At 37.3% G+C, this 19,983-nt stretch overlaps 1 protein-coding gene across 3 annotated transcripts in view; it reads right to left on the minus strand.

The window, feature by feature from the left end:
• Positions 1-2,632: 2,632 nt before the first annotated feature.
• LOC139941220 (uncharacterized) overlaps positions 2,633-19,983 on the minus strand; it is a 32,996-nt gene continuing 15,645 nt past the window's right edge. For 2 of the 3 annotated variants that reach the window (XM_071937680.1, XM_071937679.1), the window contains 13 exons: positions 19,500-19,725; positions 19,140-19,326; positions 15,663-15,762; positions 14,375-14,575; positions 13,887-14,006; positions 13,271-13,420; positions 11,771-12,002; positions 11,356-11,388; positions 9,897-10,017; positions 7,654-7,788; positions 6,687-6,787; positions 4,725-4,914; positions 2,633-2,833 (listed from right to left, as the gene is read on the minus strand). In XM_071937680.1, coding sequence (XP_071793781.1) covers positions 2,639-2,833; positions 4,725-4,914; positions 6,687-6,787; positions 7,654-7,788; positions 9,897-10,017; positions 11,356-11,388; positions 11,771-12,002; positions 13,271-13,420; positions 13,887-14,006; positions 14,375-14,575; positions 15,663-15,762; positions 19,140-19,326; positions 19,500-19,725 — 1,991 coding nt within the window. In that variant the 3' untranslated portion in view covers positions 2,633-2,638. The remainder of the gene's footprint in view (positions 2,834-4,724; positions 4,915-6,686; positions 6,788-7,653; positions 7,789-9,896; positions 10,018-11,355; positions 11,389-11,770; positions 12,003-13,270; positions 13,421-13,886; positions 14,007-14,374; positions 14,576-15,662; positions 15,763-19,139; positions 19,327-19,499; positions 19,726-19,983) is intronic. The other variant, XM_071937681.1, reaches the window with a different exon arrangement.

Consider the following 19,983-nt stretch of genomic DNA (forward strand, 5'->3'; position numbering starts at 1 on the left):
TGTTAAAAAAAGATAATTTAACTAATAGTTTGTTTTTTTTTCTACTGTATTTAAAATGTGTAATAATTGGGCTTGTGGTAAATTTTATGTGCGTGTGTGTGTGGATACGATTTGACTTTAAGTGCCTTCAAACATCATGATTTGTAGATACCTAGTTTTTATTGGTGGTTTTTTGATAAAATAAAATTGAAATAAGTTTAAATGGTTGATATACAACAGAAAATCAGTATTTATAAAGCAATGTGGCCTTCATGTAAAAAAGCAAAATAGGGTAACAAGTTTTTTTTTTATCACAATATCTTTTTTGAATCCTCTGCAATATTTCATAACTCTGAGTGTCTTATGTAGGAATGATGTGACTAGATAGTGTAACTAGTGCAGTAATTATGAAACAATTGTGACAGCTTGAACCTTGTTTATCATCCAAACTTTTAGTGCACTTTGTTTGAAAATGTAAGATGAGGATATATAATTTGTCCATAACCACAGTACCTTGAAGTGAAAGTTTCTCAAAATGAAAGCTGTTGTTGAAGTTGCTAAATAATAATGAAATAAAAAACACCCAAAGTTGTTTGCTTTCAGATGCTTGATTTCGAGAGCTCAAAATCTAATTTTGAGGTCTCGAAATCAAATTCATGGAAAATTACTTCTTTCTCGAAAACTACATTACTCCAGAGGGAACCAGTTCCGAAAAAGTTTTATACTATCAACCTCTCCCCATTACCAATAGTATCCACTGTCTTTAATATCAAAGTCTTACCACGTAGTCATTACCAAATGTCTGTATACAATTGGTAATAACTCCGAGTACTGAATCGTAAAGCTGCGCCCCGAAACAGTGGGAACCAGTCCATTGTTTATATTATACATGTACTCCAACTGGTCTCCAGCTCTTCTCACCTAAATAAGCTGTTGCAAACAACTTACCAACCAAAAGAACCATACTAAATGCAAACATAATGTTACGGCCTAATGTTTCGACCCTCGCAGAGTCTTTCTTGAAGGCTGCATGGATATTACACATTAAATTTTGCGTCAATTTGCTGAGGTCTAGGCGCACTACACGGTTGTGTAAATACCTATTGCCACAGCAAATGAACAACTTCATGAAAGCAAATTAATTTCGGCATTGGCTACAAATTTGAGGTGTTTGCTACATCCAAAAAACACCTGTCGTTCAAAACGGCCTGGATATAAATACTCTAACCTTTTGACTATTAGGGGAAAACCGATGGTAACAAGTCGACAGGTTTACATATTCATCTATGAACATTGCGTTGTACTCCGTACACATTGGCAGGTTAATCATTCTCATGATATCAGTAGTTGCTATGGTAACCAACGACTACATCCAAGCTTTAACACGTTCCAATCACCAGCAAGGTCGCTCCAAACACATTAGTTCCACTAGACTGGCCGATCAATAAAGACTGGGTTTATTTGTCTAGTGACAATTATCATTGGATATGTAAAGGAAAGGTATACGTTTGGTAATCACTGATACATCTAATGGCAATATAAACTCTTGGTTAAAAGCCTACAGCAGTTTTGGATAGTATAAAGCATTTTGTAAAAAGGTATCAGTTTTTATACCCTGAAAATTAAATTTGAGAAGTGTTACTGCAGTATCGCTTCTCAGACTGTGTATTCCTATAAGGGACATTATGCTTTGCTCTGGATTTTCGGCGATATCTCAAAAACCCAAATGAAATTTTCACATGTTAGTTTTGTTGTATTCAACATTTACATATATTTAAAGGCAGTGGACACTATTGGTAGTTAATCAAAATAATTATTAGCATAAAACCTCACTTGGTAATGAGTTAATGGGGAGAGGTTGATGGTATAAAACATTGTGAGAAACGGCTCCCTCTGAAGTGACGTAGTTTTTGAGAAAGAAGTAATTTTCCAGGAATTTGACCTCAAGTTTAGAATTTGAGGTCTCAAAATCAAGCATCTGAAAGCACACAACTTCGTGTGACAATGGTGTTTTTTCTTTCATAGTTATCTCGCAACTTCGACGACCAATCGAGCTCAAATTTTCACAGGTTTGTTATTTTAGGCATATGTTGAGAAACACCAAGTGAGAAGACTGGTCTTTGACAATTACCAATAGTGTCCAGTGTCTTTAACACAATGGAACGGTTCCATAAACATGAGGTTTACTTTGCCTTTAATGATGAGTAATGTGTTCATTAAACATTAACAACTTCAGACACACAACAAGTTGATTGATTGACCAAAAATATATATTCTAATAACAAGTGACTTTACTGATTGTGCCTGTAACATAGCTAGGTATTGTGGGAGTATAGTCAATAAAAAATGCAGAAGTCAGAAACGACCTTGTTGTTTTGTCATGTTTGTTTTTGTCTTTAGTCAAGGTAATTTTCTACTGTTCAACCCACAATTGATTTAAAATTACCCCCGTCAGTTTCCCTTGTGATTTATGACTTGATATTTATAAAGAAAAAGTCACATCCCCTTCAGGTGATTCTCTTATACCATGCAACATTTTAGGTTGTATTGTAAACTGGGCGTGTGGAGCCTCCACTTTATGTATCTGTTTGAATATATGTATTTGTTTGAATGAAAATGTCATTTCAAACATGAAATACAGACTGAGATAATCTCGATATCAACGGGGAATCAGTATTTGACTTAGAGCTGGTGCGGATGAGTTTCTTGATAACCTCCTCAATCCGAGGGCGTCCACCTCACCGTATGAAGAAGCCTCCTGCTGGCGATGGTGGTCTAGTTTCAGCCTCCACTGCATGGCCAATGCAGTGGCTTCCTCCTCGTCTCTATTTCCGCCTGGAGCCGGTCTCAACCCCTGAATGAGAAAAGATAAAATTTTGAATCAACCAATCATTCCCTTGTGTTATTATTATTATATTTTATTCTGCCATTTCACAAAGAACAGAAAAAATACTTGCAAACAAAAGTTTAGCTACAGGAAAACAAACAAATTAGATAAGGGTTAAATAAACCTATCTGATCTGTACTCAAAGATGGTTTGAAACTAATCGGGAAAAAACCCAATTGGACATGCGTTTGTTAACATTGTTTGTAAAACTAACATAATATAATAATCTAAGCATTTATATTGTGATGTTACACATAAAAGGTACCACAACGCTTTACAATATTAAAATTAAGCAATCCACAATTGACAATACAAAGGAATGATGATGAAATCATTAGCCTAGTAAGCAAAATAAGTCTGGTACAGATGAATTTCAAGATATGTTTTGAATTCAATAAGCAAGGATATATGTTTGAAGAAAGTTGCGTAAGTTGAAATACATTGAACATTATGGCACAGGATATCACTTGGGGAGAAGTTCATTAACAATAACCTGAATTATTTAGCGCCAGTAAAAATCAATTATGATGCTCCTAGTAAATGAACATTGTTAACCCCCTGATCACTGGGCCTTTTTATTCCTAATAAAACCATCTTTGCTTCCTGGGGACTACGCAGCCTGTGCTGCCAATTATGTAGCGTAACGCGTTAAAACGAAAAAACCGTCTCCACCTAACATGCCTAATGGTCACCCAATTATCCCTGGGTGAAGAGAAGCAATTACAGTTAAGTGTCTTTCCAAGGACAAAAATATCATGACCAAACTTCTTATCCACACACAGAGTATAGAAATAAATACATTTAAAAATGCAGTGAAAAAAAAAAAAAAAATTACAACAATGCATGGGAGAGGAGAGGGTCCATTAACAAGCACGGGTTGTCGAGCATGGATCCCTAGGGTACATCAAAGATTAGGAAGGACCTCAGCTACATACAACAAACACAACACAATACAATAAACAACAACATATTAAGACAGTTTAGACAAGCAATAGAATGACAATGGAGAAAATTATGAGATCGATGAATTTAGAAAGAATTACAAAAGATAACACAAAGTTAACACAAAGCGAATCTATTTCATTTTGATCAGGTTTTACGGCAGAAGAATAATATAACTATTTGTCCCACAGAATTAGTGTTGAGTTTTTCTTTTGTTTTGGGGTGTTTTTTTTTCGTTTTTTTTTTGGGGGGGGGCAAGTAAAAAGAACCTTACACAATGTGTACAACCATGTCATGTCTACATGCTTCGTTTTTGAAAGGGCAAGGACACCAAGGTATTTTCTCCTAGGTAGGGCACCCTTTGAAGAAATTGTAAATTTCTACTGGAGCATTTCAAGGGCACCAAGACACATGGGGCATGGAGGATTGCCTTAGTTGCCTCTGTAAAGTATTAGGCTTGCATACCACATAGTAACAGGCTTTTATAATGAGCCGTATCAATCTTAAGAGATATTCAAGGCGCAGAGACAACGCAAACAAAACAATACATGTACATATCAATCAATCAGTCAGTCAATCAATCAATCAATCAATCAATCAATCAGAAAACATTTATATAGCAGCTATATCAACAAAATCAATGAGCCAAAATCAATCACATATTTAGTAAAAAGAAAGCAAAATAACAATACGGGAAAACATACAGTATTTTTCAATGGAAAGCAACAAAACTATAAATTAAAGAAATACATTTTGAAAAGGTGTCACCTTTTCAAGATGTATTTCTTTAATTTATAGTTTTGTGAGTTTTCAGAGAAACTTTGAACTTGTGTACATCGGAAATATTACGAATAATTAATCTATCTATAATCATGGGATATTCTAAAGACTAACATTCCTAGGACATGACTTTTACCTTGACACAAGCCGCCTCCGTAGCTTTCAGAGTATTCAACACAGCCTGCATCAAGTTATCTGCATTCTTCATTAAGATGATATCTGTGGTGTCATCGTTGGGTGTGGCTGTCTTCACGCTGGCAATGATACTGAGCTGTGTGCAGAGGGATGGAATGTTCTCAGCGCAGTAGCGGAGATCACTGCCAACTCTGAAAACAATTCAAAACACTGATCATCAATGAAGACATAAGAAAACTTTAATGATCTCTAAAAAGAAGAAATTGCATTGCACGCTAAAGTTAAAAAAAAAACACCACAAACATCAAAAGTTACAACAGGCAGATACAAAAATGGCACAATAAACAATGCACAGAGATTAAAGAATAAAACGGAGCCAAAGGCTTCAGAAAATCAGGCAATCTGCCATTAGAAATCTGTTATTTCAATTTCACAATGGCACATGCATTTGGATTAAATGTACGAAGCAGAAAGCACAAAATCTTACACTTTATGGGGATGGCAAAAAAACTTGTTCATTTTGTTTTTAACTCAACATGGAATTGAAATCTACATAAAAGAAGTCAAACTTTCTTGCAACCTTGCTAGCCATGATTTTCCCTGTTATTTTCAAAGGTGACTCCCTTTGAGTTTGTAGACAAGGAAGAATTTTTGTATTGACGACATAAATCAGTAAACAGAATGTTTTACAAGGTAGATTTGGCTGAATTCAGAAGATTTCTCTACTGCCGCAGAGTAAGTTTTTGAATTCGGAAGACTTCTTCTCAGTCCTAAAAAGAACTGTCCTCCTTTTTAACTACTACCTGAGCGGACGGAAGGTAGGAAATCTGCCAGGCCTTTGTGGCAAGGGGACTTCTATTTATTAACCTCACTTCAGTGGAGTTCTTCATTGGTCTTAACATTTTAACAGGCTTGCTCTAGTCATAGGAACAGATACTACTCCACTGCCTTCAGTCCCATATGCATGATCTTTATTAAAAGGGAAAGGCCTGTGCAATGAAATGTTTTGTCAACCTCAATAACCTGGCTCTCTATTATGGTGTATCATTGATCTGATTGTGTTTAGGACACTGGATTTGGGCAGTGGTCAGGGCCACTTCATTGTCCAGAATTGTATTATAATGTACACAGCAGCAGTGTTACTCAGGAAGTCAAGCATCATTGACCCTAGTAAATACTTGGTTGGGGACCTTTTGTCTCTTGTCCAGTTGTACTAGCAGAACTGGACAAGACTGGACAAACACACAGCCTTCCCATGACATTAAGATTGGCCATGGTTAAGTCTAGTCTACTCCAGTTATCCACCAAAACTGTATCTAATAGTGTCTCTGTGGTACCCCAATATTCTTATATTCTGGTTTATTTATTTACTGCACTGGCGGCCATGCAGGCAGATTTACAAATGTCAACAATTCTTATAGGACAAAATATATTTATATAGTTATATACAAACTTACAAGAAAAAAAGAAAACCCCAAAACATGCAGACTTTTTTTTAAAGGGCTGGGGGGGGGGAGAACAGGAAAAAAAAAGAGTGTTGAGATTTGAAAGGGGTCTCTGAAAAGACATGATACGAGCAAACGAATCACCCTAATAGTTATAAGAATATTAATAACTGCTTGTAGTTCTTGTTAGTGAATTTTACAATAAGGTATCAATGAGCTTTAAACTAGCGCCCTAGTCGTTGGGCCAATAACATTCCTGAAATCTTTCTCAGCTCTCTGGGTGTCAAGTATACAGCCCTGGGCTTCCGTCACGCTCTAAAGACTTTTCAATACACACCCTTGAAGGTACCCAGTTTTACCACTGTCTGAAAAAAAAAATTGTAGTAAAGTAGCTTGCTCAAGGACACAACTGTCACGACCGGGATTCAAACCCACATTCCGTTGACTTAACCAATAGAACTTGAATTCAAAATTCTAAACCACTCGGCCATGACACCCATTATGACACCTTTTCTCACCTTTCATTCAGGCAGTATTTGGAGATGATTTCAGCGAATCTGAAGATGACTCGACCGTTAGCAGCGATAGCTTTGGATGTGTTGATCATCTCATCTTTAGCCTGGTGCAATAAAAAAAGAAAGCAAAATAACTAACGGCAACAAATGTTTTAAAGTTGCCTAACAACTGATTTTGTGCTTACTGTGCAATTTCGATTCACGCAACACAAAAAGGCATGTTAAAGGAACATTACAGAATTGGTTTTTGCTAACAAAACAGTTGCTGACAGTGCACTTTAAATGTCATCCACCATACATAAACTGACAAACCTGTCGAAGTTTGAGATCGATTGGCCATCTTGGTCATGAGAGAATAGTGAAAAACCGATTACAAATTTTGCATTGCATCGATGCCAGAATAAAAATGAATAAAACACTCACTGAGCGATAAACTCCAAACGCGAAGTTAGATTCTTGATTTCTCACCAAATATGACATTTCAGACAGAAATATTTTGAGGGATGTTTTCAACTATCATCATCATTAGACCGTGTATGTTTTATGTAAATCTGTGATCTTCACGATTTTTGTTTCTTACCAATTCTGTAACGTTCCTTTAACCTTTTAGTAAATACTGTATGCAAATGAATGACTAAACAATGTAAATTCATGCTGAATGCGTAAGATGCCCGCCTAATTTTCTTGCCAACCTGTGAAACAGCCATATGCAAAAGCAAATTTTCCTGCTACAGTAAGCACAAAAATTAGCTTACCATTAAGCAGCGCTATGAAATTGGCCCCGCTAGCAAGTTACATTCTTGTTCATTTCCTGCGCTTCTTAAAATGTTTATATAAAAATGTAAATCTCTATTTTAATTCAGTCTTTGGACTGCGACAAACAGATGTGTTTTTTTACAATAAACCAGTAATAATTATTTCAACAATCCATTCTCCCTATTCAATCACAGACAATTAATAATTTACTCACAGCCTGATCATTGACTCTACGAGAAAATCTTGCCATGTCGTACATCTGAGCCGAAATCGTCTTGGCAACCCTGACGATGGAATTCGTCTCATCTTCCCATTTCTCCACTTCTCGTTGAAGAACCAACGCAGCTGCCTACATGATTAAAGGAAGAACAATCATTACGTCACTCGTTTGATAAATATACAAAAACCTTTTATTATGCATCAGAAAGCACACAAATTATATTTTTTTTGCATTATTCTCTTGGGTTTTTAAAGACCAATTGATCCAAAATTGTTACACGTTTTGTTATTTTATGCATATATGTTGGTATATACCAAGAGAGAATACTGGTCTTTGACAATTCCAATGTCTTTAAGCTGAACCCAATCTTTCCCCAAGGTAACACAATTTAGGGTGTGCTGTCACTGCCTTTCCCCAGGTCGAAATTCCAGTTCAACCTAGTTATACTGGGTTTAACTGGAACTAGTTGAAACCAGTTGATACACTAGTTAAACACAGTTAAAACCGGTTGGTTTAATATGGAAAATGGACAGAAACCAACTGGTTTATAATTTCAACCTAGCTGAACACAGTTAAACCTAGTTCAAACCAGTTGGTTAATATGGAAAATGGACGAGTTTGGTCACTTTCCAGTTGAACCAGTTGACCCCAGTTAACTAGGTTCAACTGGAATTTTGACCTGGGTCACCTCTGTTGACCCCAACTCGAATCCCACACCAGAGCATAGCATTTTCAGTCCCTACCTGATGGCACAGGTTTTTTTTTATTTTGGGTGGTATAGACCATTCAGACACGCACCGAGCGCGCAAGTGTTGAGCACCGCGCGCCATTTGCTGCGGTGTCTTCAATGCTTAGATTGTGCACAAAAAAACACCGCAGTTGGTAATTTTCAACAGAGGGCGCTATCAATTTTGTTTCGTCGGATTGGTCTTTTCCCTCATATCTAAAACTGAACATTTCTTCTTGGTCTTCTACATACAGCTATCATAAGCCCTCAATAGTTCAGAGTGCTAGTCACTATTGAGTGTTCATTGGCTGCATTACCAGAAAGATTTAATAGTGATAATTTTAATAATATTTATTTCAAATAATCCTCATTTGTGGAAAAACACCTTTGATACTCTAAAAACACACAATGTTACGCCTCAAACCCTCAAACTTAAGGGAACTTCCCATTCATTGTGCAATCCATTCAGCAGCTTAAAAATCCCCCAGGCTTTTAAAACCTTTTTCCCCCAAACTTTTTGCTAAAAGCAGAAGAGAAAAGTTGTTTATTTACATGTATCCAAGTGAATTTAATTGTGTACATTGCAACCCAGGGGAGCAGATGGTCTACTGAACAGGCTATGATTAGTGGAGCGTAAACTCTGCATGTTACCATGCCCCAGTATGAACGAATAGAGAAACTATTCAGCTCCATGGTAATACAAAAAAGTTCAATTTGGGGGTAATTTACATGCTGCCTTTAAAGGCACTGTACACGTTTGGTAATTGTCCAAAACCAGTGTTCTCACCTGGTGTATCCCATCATTTAAAAGCATAAAATAACAAGCCTGTGAAAATTTGGGCTCAATCAGTCATCGAAGTTGCGAGAAAATTATGAAAGAAAAAACAACCTTGTTGGACAAATTTGTGTGCTTATAGATAGGAATAAAAGACTTCTAGCTAGAAGTCTTTTATTATTTTAGTGAGAAATTACCTCTAAAAAACTATGTTACTTCAGAGGGAGACGTTTCCCACAATGTTTTATACTATCAACAGTTCTCTAATGCTCGTTACCAAGTAAGTTTTTAAGTTAATATTTGTTTTAAGTAATTACCAAACGTGTACCTTCCCTTTAAAGAAAAGAGTTACGTCTACCCATAACAAAGTATGTCACTTTGTGTGGAGGATTCATAACATTATTTTTTTTTTTTTGCAATAACATTAAACAAAATATTTCATACATAAATTATGAACACACTTCTTTGTGACTTTCCTTTCACTCTTTCAGTTTCATTATCGTACATGTACAATCTGTTTAATGTAATCAAAAAGCGGTCACAAATTACACATGTACACAAGAGGGCATTATCACCCAAGAAATTTTAATGACTTTTGGATGTACCAAGGCAATACAAATCAGCAAGATAATTTTTGTTTGGTGAGCAAAATTTTTTTTTTTTCAGATACAGAATTTACAAAAACCTCAAAAGCTGGGAATTTTAGGTTAAAACACAGACTCTAAATTGACTCACAGCAATGGAGGTGCTGCACTTGCTGTAAGTGTGATTCAAGAAGCTTGCTTCATTCTCCATCTTCGGAGTTGAAAATGTAGGGGTACTGGTTGCTGAACGCTGTACTGGTGTCTTCTGCAACCTGAGTTTCAGAATGAAACAGGTCAATTAATACTTTAAAATTAATTTTGTGAAAAACAAAACAAAAACTATGTTATTATTGTAGGACAATACTTACCAGGGCTTACAAATTGAAGGTGGACCATGCATTATCATGATCCAAGCAGGCCTGTGGCAGTACATGGAACTCTTTTTCATAAGATTAAAGACCTGGACACTATTGGTAATTGTCAAAGACCAGTCTTCTTACTTAGTGTATCTCAACATATGTTTACTCAACTGGTCGTCGAAGTTGCGACATAATAATGAAGAAAAAAAACCACCCCATATACGAAGTTGTATGCTTTCAGATGCTTGATTTCGAGACCTCAAAACCTAAATCTAAGGTCTCGAAATCAAATCACGGTAAAGTTACTTCTTTCTCAAAAACTAAGTTACTTCAGAGGGAGACGTTTCTCACAATGTTTTATACTATCAACCTTTCCCCATTACTTGTTACCAAGTAAGGTTTTAGTAATTTCAATAGTGTCCACTGCCTTCAAGGCCAATCCCTCCCAAGAATTGCAGTTTATAGAATTCCAATTATATTTTATTCATTCATATAGTTTAAAATAAGGTAACAGCAGTGCTTAATGTAATCAGAGTCTTTGTGTATTGGGTTAATGAAGTGGGAACAAAAAACTGCCTCTAGCTATCGAGCAATCTCGGCAGTCTAGTTGGTAAGACACTGCTCTAAGAATTGCAAAGGTTGTGGGTTCGAATCCCAACCGAGTAATAATAGTAATAATAACAATAATAACAAGTTCTTATATAGCGCATTTCGCAGTAAACCGTATCAATGCGCTTTACATTTGTCCCCTGGTCATTGGGCCAATAAACATCCCTTTAATCTTTCTCAGCTCCCATTAGGGAGTATACAGCCCCGAGCTGCCGTGGTGCTCCGAAAGCTTTTCATTCACAATATCAACCTCTACCCTCGCAGGTACCCATTTATACCCCTGGGTGAAGAGAAGCAATTATAGTAAAGTATCTTGCTCAAGGACACAAGTGTTATGACCGGGATTCGAACCCACACTCCGGTGAATTAGCACCAGAACTTGAATTTGATGCTCTTAACCACTCGGCCGCGACACTCTACGTAATATGCCTGTGATTTTTTTTTCAAAGAACTCAGGAAAGTTCCGAGTATCAATGTATGGGTAACAATAATAATAAAAATAATAATAATAATATTCATTATTTTAAAAATTGCTTCCATGTCACAGACATCACAAATCGCTGTTTAATTAAAACCATTAAAAATACAGACAATTTTGACACAATTGTCAAAAACAAAATTATTAAGAAATTGTGAACTTACTCTTGCAGTCCCAGTGATCGGGTTCGATACATACTGTAGAAAAAACACAAAGGGAATTTTTACATTTGGTTAATGTAAAACATGGACACTCGATCTTTTTAAGTGGCATGAAAATCTTGTTATTAAGAGTCGCCAATGTTTTAGACCAGAAGCATTTTACGAGATTTGAAGAAGAAAAACTGTCATCCTGCACACTTAATGTAAGGTTATAAACACATTTTGTGTGTTAGTTTTTGGATGTTTGAAACAAAATTGTAAATGTTTTCACTTCAGCTTTTAAAAGGTAGGCTGTACTTTTGGTAAATACTTCACAAATTAATTACCATAAAAACTAGAAGAGCAATCCTAAAATGGATTTGTTCTTTAACAGGTAGCCAATGAACGCTGGTGGTGAATTTCTATAAGTCCTTTTTACCTTCTTTGGTCTTCCACCTCTTTTGGGGTCCATGTTTTCTTGGTTCCATCTTGCTCATCTTCCTCCGTCTCTCTTGGATGTCCTCCTGGAGAAGAATGACGACTAGAAGATGAGGCACGCAACGAGGCACGCCACTGGGGTAGGCGGGAGGGTGAGGCAGGCGATGAACGGAGACCACTCGTCAGTGCAGTGGGAGTGGAATGGTGACGGGGTGCAAAGCCTGGTGTGGTGCCTTCATGGTGACAGTGGAGTGAGGATAGGGTCAGGGGTCAGGGGTTAAAGGAGGGGGTCGGGGGTTGAGGGATAAGGAAGGAGTATTAGGGTGGGAAAGCACAGCAAATTGGTGATTGTTATAAGTGTTACATCACGCCATGGATTAAAATGGAAGGTTATAAGCTTGGGGTGGTGCATTGTGTGAGGTTATTTCACAATCATGTAAGGCCGAGAATAAACTATGAATATTAGTAAACTTGCGGGTACAACAATGCGAGTAGTGGCTCTGAAAAGAGCCCGTTTGGTCTTGATGTTTCAAACAGTATACTCTGACTTCCTTCAGGAGAAAGCCTTAAGATGAGCAGAGTGTACTGTTATTCATAGTTTATTCTTATCCTTCACACCATGCAAAGCTTCAAACATCACATATGTATGGTCATTTTTGAAATATGCGCATAGATACAATAGGCCAATCACAAGCGCCATTTTAAAAATGATAATATAAGATTTGTATAGCGCTGGTATCTAGAAAGCGGGCCCGTATGTTTCATTTTTTAAAGGGCAAGTGCACCAAGGCATGTTCTCCTTGGTAGAGGGCACCCTTCTTAAAGGAAATTGTAAATTTCTACCGGAGCATTTCAAGGGCACCAAGGCAATGGCCAGGGGGCATGGAGGCAATTCGCTGTTGTTGCCTCAGTGAAGCATCAGGCCTGAAGATATGACTCCATGTGTGGTGCAGCACTGAAACTGGGATAACATAATAGGGGCCACAAAGGTGTCCAGTGCCTTCAATGCTTGCAATAATGCTTTGTGTTGGCTGCTCCAAAGTTGTGGAATGCACTACCGACTTGTTTATGGGGAGGTATTTAGCTGGGGTCCTTCAAGGCCAAACTAAAGACTCACTTATTTAGGGAGGCTTTTTACGATCTGTAATTACACTTTTATTGCAATTGTGTGGGTGACAGCTTTTATGATCTTTGTGCAATTTGCTTCTGTGTGTTTTTAAGTCTGTTTTGTAATTGTTTGTTGCAACTTTTACTGGTTGTTATTTGCTGTAACTTTTTACCGGACTTTTGTTATTTGCTGTAACTTTTTAATGGATTTTTGATGTAATTATGCATTTGATTGCTTTCGGATGGATTAATTTTCATAATTTTAATCTTTTTTACTGGTATTGTGTTTTGTTATGCATTCTCGAATAGGCTGGTCCTGGAGAGAGCGCAATATAAGTTCAATATATTATTATTATTATTATTATAATATCTAGAGACTTAGGACTGGACATACCTTGCTTAGGCAAAGTCTGAAGGAGGTTGAGCTGTAGTGGAGACAGACCAGTCGTGTCGAGGGGCCTCGAGCTCTCCTCGTAGGCAGACCCTGCTGAGTGGAAGATGGATGCGGGCATCTGCTTGCTGCATCTCAGAGCAGTAGTTACATCTGATGATAGGTGTGGAATTAATAGAATGGTGAACAAATAATAATTGTATTTATAAAGCGCATTTTCTATAGGATACAAAGCACTAGGGGAGAAAGCAACCAAAAACCTAATTGAGAATCCAATATAAGAGCATAAAAATACATGCATTACAGCAGAATCAAATACAAATTGCAAAGTTTGATTGAACAGATGTGTTTTTAAGAACAGCTTGAAAAGGTGTGTTTTTATTCAAGTTTGGACTTTAGTGTCTTCTTTTAATGGCTTTCGCAACAAGAAAAAATAGTTCATAGTTTTCTTTAAATGTGTTTCTGAACAACAACAAACATTTAAAATTTTTTGTTTAAACTTACCCAAGCTGTTTAGATTGACATCTTTAAAAATCATATCAAACTGTTTCTTGGTATCAATTTGCAGTTACAACTAAATATGGATGAATTTCTTCTCTGCATAAAAGTGACTGATTACCTTTGACGGCCGATGACAGAGCATCAGGAATACTGTTCAATCCCGCTACGACTGCCCTGGCATTACACGCCCATTCTCTCTTCACACTGCCAATGTCTGCTCTGGACATCACAACATTATCTGAAAGGAATCAAATCACACATTCTCAAAAATGATTTAGGTTTGGTTTTGGAACAGGACCCAATTTCATAGAGGTGCTTCAGCAGAAAATATTGCTCAACAGTTTTCTGCTAAGCAGAAATGAGCAGGATACCAGCCACAAATTGTACATAATAATAATAACAATATAATTTGCGCATTATGTTGATTGTGCAGTTGATGCAGTTGATGCTTTCAAACTTATTTATTCTAGTGTGTGCATACTGCTGATGTTGTTTTTGTTTGTTTGTGCAATGATCATTTTTGGAACTGCATATATACGAGCTTGCTGTAATTATTATTATTTTTAATTTTATTTCATACAAATAGAAGTTATTTCTATTATATACCTGCAAGATTCCTTGCTTGGGTAACAGCTATCGGAGTTAGTCTACACAAAGCATCAACGGCAGCAAACACAGCGGTCTTAAAGGGTCCTGCTTGGGCTGATTTCAGAGCCACAGCACAGGCCTGACGGATGCCTGAAACTGTAGACGTCAAGAAGTCGGACTGTGTCTGAAACTCATCCAGGAGCTCCAGTCTGGAGGGACCTACATGTACAAAGAAAACAGAAGATAATTCAGAATAATCAACAGCAGGGTTTGCCCTTAAAGACACTGGACACTATTGGTAATTGTCAAAGACCAGTCTTCTCACTTGGTGTATCTCAACATATATGCATAAAATAACAAACCTGTGAAAATATTAGCTCAATTGGTCGTCGGAGTTGCGAGATAACTATGAAAGAAAAAAACACCCTTGACACACAAAGTTGTGTGCTTTCAGATGCTTGATTTCGAGACCTCAAATTCTAATTCTGAGGTCTCGAAAATCAAACTCTTGGAAAATGAGTTCTTTCTCGAAAACTACGTTACTTCAGAGGGATCCGTTCCTCACAATGTTTTATACTATCAACCTCTCCCCATTACTCGTTACCAAGTCAGGTTTTATGCTAATAATTGTTTTGAGTAATTACCAATAGTGTCCACTGCCTTTAATACTAGCCCCGCAAACATGGTCTAGTAAAAACTGCTACTAGCTAGTAAAGACTACCTCTCAACTTGCCCTGTAGGAAACTAACAAACTGTGCAACCTACTTGTTTAAAATGTTCATATAATATGTTCCATTCAGATGTGAATATTACAATTTTTAAAGTGTGGTAATTTATTTTTGAGTGTTTGAGTGAAACTTTATTTGCCTCTAATACTAGAAAAGCCTTTTGAAAACAAACTGATATTGGCGACATTTCACTTAAAATATCTGGTTTATTTAAGGCATTACTTTGTTCTTCAGTGTATGGATTATTTTATGAAGAAATTTGGCGCTTGCTCGGTAAGCAAAGAATGGTTTTTGTACACTCAGAATTTGGCAGTAATCAGAGCCATGAAATTGGGCCCTGGGCTGCTGCGTACAATCTTCATTTTTTTCATTATGTTCGTAATGATTTTGCTAAATAAAGATTGATTGAATAGGATGTGAGAATAAGAATAAACTATAAATAATAGTAAACTTGCATGGCCAACCATGTGGAGTCTTGGCTCTGAAAAGAGCCGATTTGGTCTTGACGTTTTAAACAATATACTCTGCTCGTCTTCGGGAGAATTTTCTTTTTTTTAAACATGAGAACGTTTGTTCACCTGAGGCTTGGCTGACTGCCATTGCTGCTCCACTCAGTCTGTCCAGGGGTATAGTCATCTCTCCTACAATCTGGTCAATCAGAATAAGCTGCAGCTGTGCCTGTTTAAAAAAATCAATCATTTGGGGTTGAACAAAGATAAATTTACTAGAGCAGGAATAATATAAAACTTAAAGGCACTTAACACTATTGGTAGTTACTCAATCAATCAATCAACATTTATTTCCATACAAACACAATATACAAATACAAACAATAGGATGTTACAAGACTGAAAACTGTATGGAGGCACGGCCCATTAAAGCAAAGCTTGTAAGCTGGGATGCCTTTACAAAACAAAGGAAGGTAATAAGATCATTTAAATTATAAAACAATGCGTATAGTAAAAACAATGACATCAAAACGAGACGGATAAACGAAACGCAAAAACAAAACACCCAACAAGACAAACAAACACCTCAAACTAACACCTCAAACAAAACCAAACAAACAAACAAACAATACAATTACCATAAGACGGCCACGACGATAGAACTAAACCAAAATAATGACAGAATCACAACTATGTTACATAATGGGAGACAATGTGTTTTTTGAAGGATTCTTTGAATCGACCAACAGAGGACTGCGAGCGGATTCGCCTATCAATTGAATTCCAGAGGCGGGGCCCATGATAGCGAAGAGTGTTCATTGTGTAAGAAGTACGTGCAAAAGGGATATAGAGATTGTTACAGGAGCGTGTGTTATAAAGGTGCGTGTTGCTGACAGAAGAAAAGTAATTGGAGAAAGTGTGGGGCAGAAGATTTTTTGTGTATTTGAACATGAAAATGGCTGTTTGAAGTTTGTTGATATCCGTGAGTGTGAGTGTGTTCAAGTTAGCAAACAAGGGCGCGGTATGGTCACGACGATGAGACATAGAAGCGATACGGATAGCCCTTTTTTGGATTAAGAACAGAGAATGAAGTTTGCTAGTGCTTGAATGAGCCCAAACAATATTGCAATAGTTAAGATAGGGAAGAATAAGAGTGTTGTAGAGAGAAAGTAATGTGTGTGTGGGAAGAAAGTAACGAAGCTTAGACAAAACGCCTGTGTTGCGAGAAACAATTTTCGAAACAGAGGATATGTGATCTTTCCAGGTCAGCTTATCATCAATTAAAACTCCTAAAAACTTTGTCGAGTGAACCTGTTCGATTGGAGTTTCATTAATACTGATGGTGAAGTTGTCGTTAGCGTTGCGAGTCCTGCTGAAAAACATGTATTTGGTCTTGCTCGAATTGAGTGACAGCTTATTAGATTTAAACCAAGACGAGGCCAGACTTAGTTCCCTGTTGATGATATTGCTTAAAGAAGATATATTAGAGTGAGAAAAAAGGATAGTGGTATCATCAGCAAATAGAATAAAAGACAAGACGGATGAGCAATGATAAAGATCATTTACATACAAAAGGAACAGTAACGGTCCAAGAATGGAGCCTTGTGGAACACCGCAGTCAATTGTCTTTAGAGGGGAATCACAGTTTTTGAAAACTGTATATTGTTTCCTGTCAGACAGATAATTAGCGAACCATTGGTTAGCCACACCACGCACTCCATAGTGATCTAATTTGGAGAGAAGAATGCTATGGTCAATGGTGTCAAAAGCTTTGGAAAGGTCTATAAAGACACCAATAGTAGACATTTTCTCAGTGAAAGAGTTGTTCAGATGATCAACAAGTTTAATTAGCGCCATATCTGTCGAGAATTTGCTACGAAAACCAAATTGAAGATCATAAAGAAGATGAAAGTCAGAAAGGAATTTAAAGAGTCGTTTGTAGACAAGTTTTTCAAGAATTTTAGAGAAACAAGGAAGAACTGAAATAGGGCGGTAGTTCCGCAAGTCATGGCGATCACCACTTTTAAAGATAGGAGTGACTCTAGCAATTTTGAGCTGAGAAGGCACCGAGCCACACAGAAAGGACAGATTGAAAATATGGGCAAGAGGCCAAGAGATAAAAGAAATTACAGATTTCACCACAGTTGAACTAATTCCATCAAAGCCACAGCTTACACCATTGTTGAGTTGTTTGCACACCTCATTGATTTCAAAGCGATTCGTTGGTACAAGAAAGAAAGAATGGTTGTTTGAGGTTGGCAGGTAATCAGAGAACAATGCCTGTGTAGGTGAGATTTTGCTGGAAAGTGAAGAGCCAATGTTGGTGAAGTAAGTGTTGAAAGAGTTAGCAACATCACAGGGGCCGGAAAAAGTCTGCTGTCCGTCAGTAACTTCCTCTGGGATATCAACCTTTCTATTTTTGCCAAGAATGTCACTGATTTCACGCCAGGTGTTTTTAATGTTGTTTTTATTGGCATCCAATTTGCGAGCATAATGCGTTCTTTTTGCTACTCGGATAATTGTCGTAAGTCGATTTCTGAAGCATTTGAAGTTATGCTCATTGGTTGTAGATGGATTGCGTAAGAACCGCTTGTAGAGTTTATTTTTGTGGTTGATAGAAGTAATAATAGCTTGAGAAATCCAGGGCTGTTTTTGTTTAACTTTGACTGCAGATTTCAAAACTAGAGGAAAGTGGTGATTGTAGAGATCTGTAAAAGTAGAAAGAAAGGAATTGTAGGCAAGATCCACAGCAGACGAGTGGAAAACACCAGTCCAATCAGTACATTCAAGGTCTGACCGAAACGCATTTAGCGTGAAGCTATTTATTGGCCTAGTAGTGTATGTTTTATCAGGTGACTGCTCTTGATGAAAACAAAAAGGAGTAGTTTGAAAAAGAGGAAGATGGTCAGAGATATCGGTATAAAGGATACCGGCAGATATTTGATGTGTATCATTGTTTGTAAGAATATTATCAATTAGCGTGGCTGTGCGAGAGGTAATGCGAGTAGGCTTGTTTATCAGTGGGCAAAAACCATACGCAGAAATCATATTTACAAAGTCCTCTGTTGGCTGATGAATGGAACAATTGATAAGATTCAGGTTAAAATCTCCCATTATATAACACAGCTTTTTCTCATTGGCAATAACACTGAGACAAGAATCAAGAGATGTCTGAAAAGTTTCAAAGGAAGTAAAAATACCTGTTGGCATAAAAATTACTTGGTAACAAGCAATGGAAAGCTGTTGATAGTATAAAACATTGTGAGAAACAGCTCTCTTTGAAGAAACATATAATAATAATAATAATAATAATAATAATATAAGCATTTATATAGCGCCCCACAAAGATCGGAGCGCTTTACAATATAGTTTTGGAGAGAGGTAATTTCTCACTCAGACTCCAGTCTTGAAGCCTTTTAACATTTTTCACGCATTCACGCATGCGTACAGACCCTATTGGTTGGCAAACACCATATGGATGTGCACAATTGTGTCTGCCTCACGCAGCAATAAACCGCATACAATTTTCCCTCATTTTGCCAACCAAAATGTAAGTGCAATTTACATCATATGATTGGGTCTATTCTGAAGGTATTTTATTCTAACCTTTGCAGACCATTCTCTCCGCAGCAGGGCAACTCTCTGCAAGCTCCTGTTCTTCCGTTCCGATGATGGCTCATCAGTCTGTACCCGAGAGCAGCTGACTACAGCCTCTGATAGGAGATTAGTGAGTCTGGTCACAGACTCACTGCCTTCTTGCAGGGAATCATGGCAGGCCAAGTCTGATGTACAGCTGCAAAGGTCAAAGGTTGAAGAACGTTAAATTTTCCAACCAGTGGAATGAATTCTTAATATTAGAACAAAGTTTTAATAGACAGTTTATTGTTTTATTTGGCAGCATAGTTTCGTCAGTAAACTGATCCAAAGTTAACACATTGAAAATGCAATCAAAGATATTCAACAAACCTCGCTATGGTATTAACCATGTGACCGATCTTTAGAGCGTAATCTTTCACTCTCTGCACATGCTCAGTGACCTCATCATGGCTGCCCTCCATAGCAACGGTTTCTAAGGAGCTAGTCACATGACTCATTTCTATACTGAAGTCATCAATGATTGAGATGAGTTGCCACTGTTTGACCGACCAGTCCAGCCAACGTCTTGCTATCAAATCCTCCAGCACCGGCTCACCTGGAAATAAAAAAGAGTGAAAAGTTTAATAATACTGGGCTCTTATATAGCCCTTAATTACACCCCTAGGGGTGTATCGAAGCACTAAGTAGAGCGCTGGCACAGTAATCAAGAGATCCAGGGTTCACATCCCACTCTAGTCAATTTTCTTTGAACAACCCAAAATTAATACAAAATTTACTCAGTCAGTTTCCCCTTAAAGGCAGTGGACACTATTGGTAATTGTCAAAGACCAGTCTTCTCACTCGGTGTATCTCA

The sequence above is a fragment of the Asterias amurensis genome, chromosome 8 (genome assembly GCF_032118995.1).
Source record: "Asterias amurensis chromosome 8, ASM3211899v1".
Taxonomy (NCBI): domain Eukaryota; kingdom Metazoa; phylum Echinodermata; class Asteroidea; order Forcipulatida; family Asteriidae; genus Asterias; species Asterias amurensis.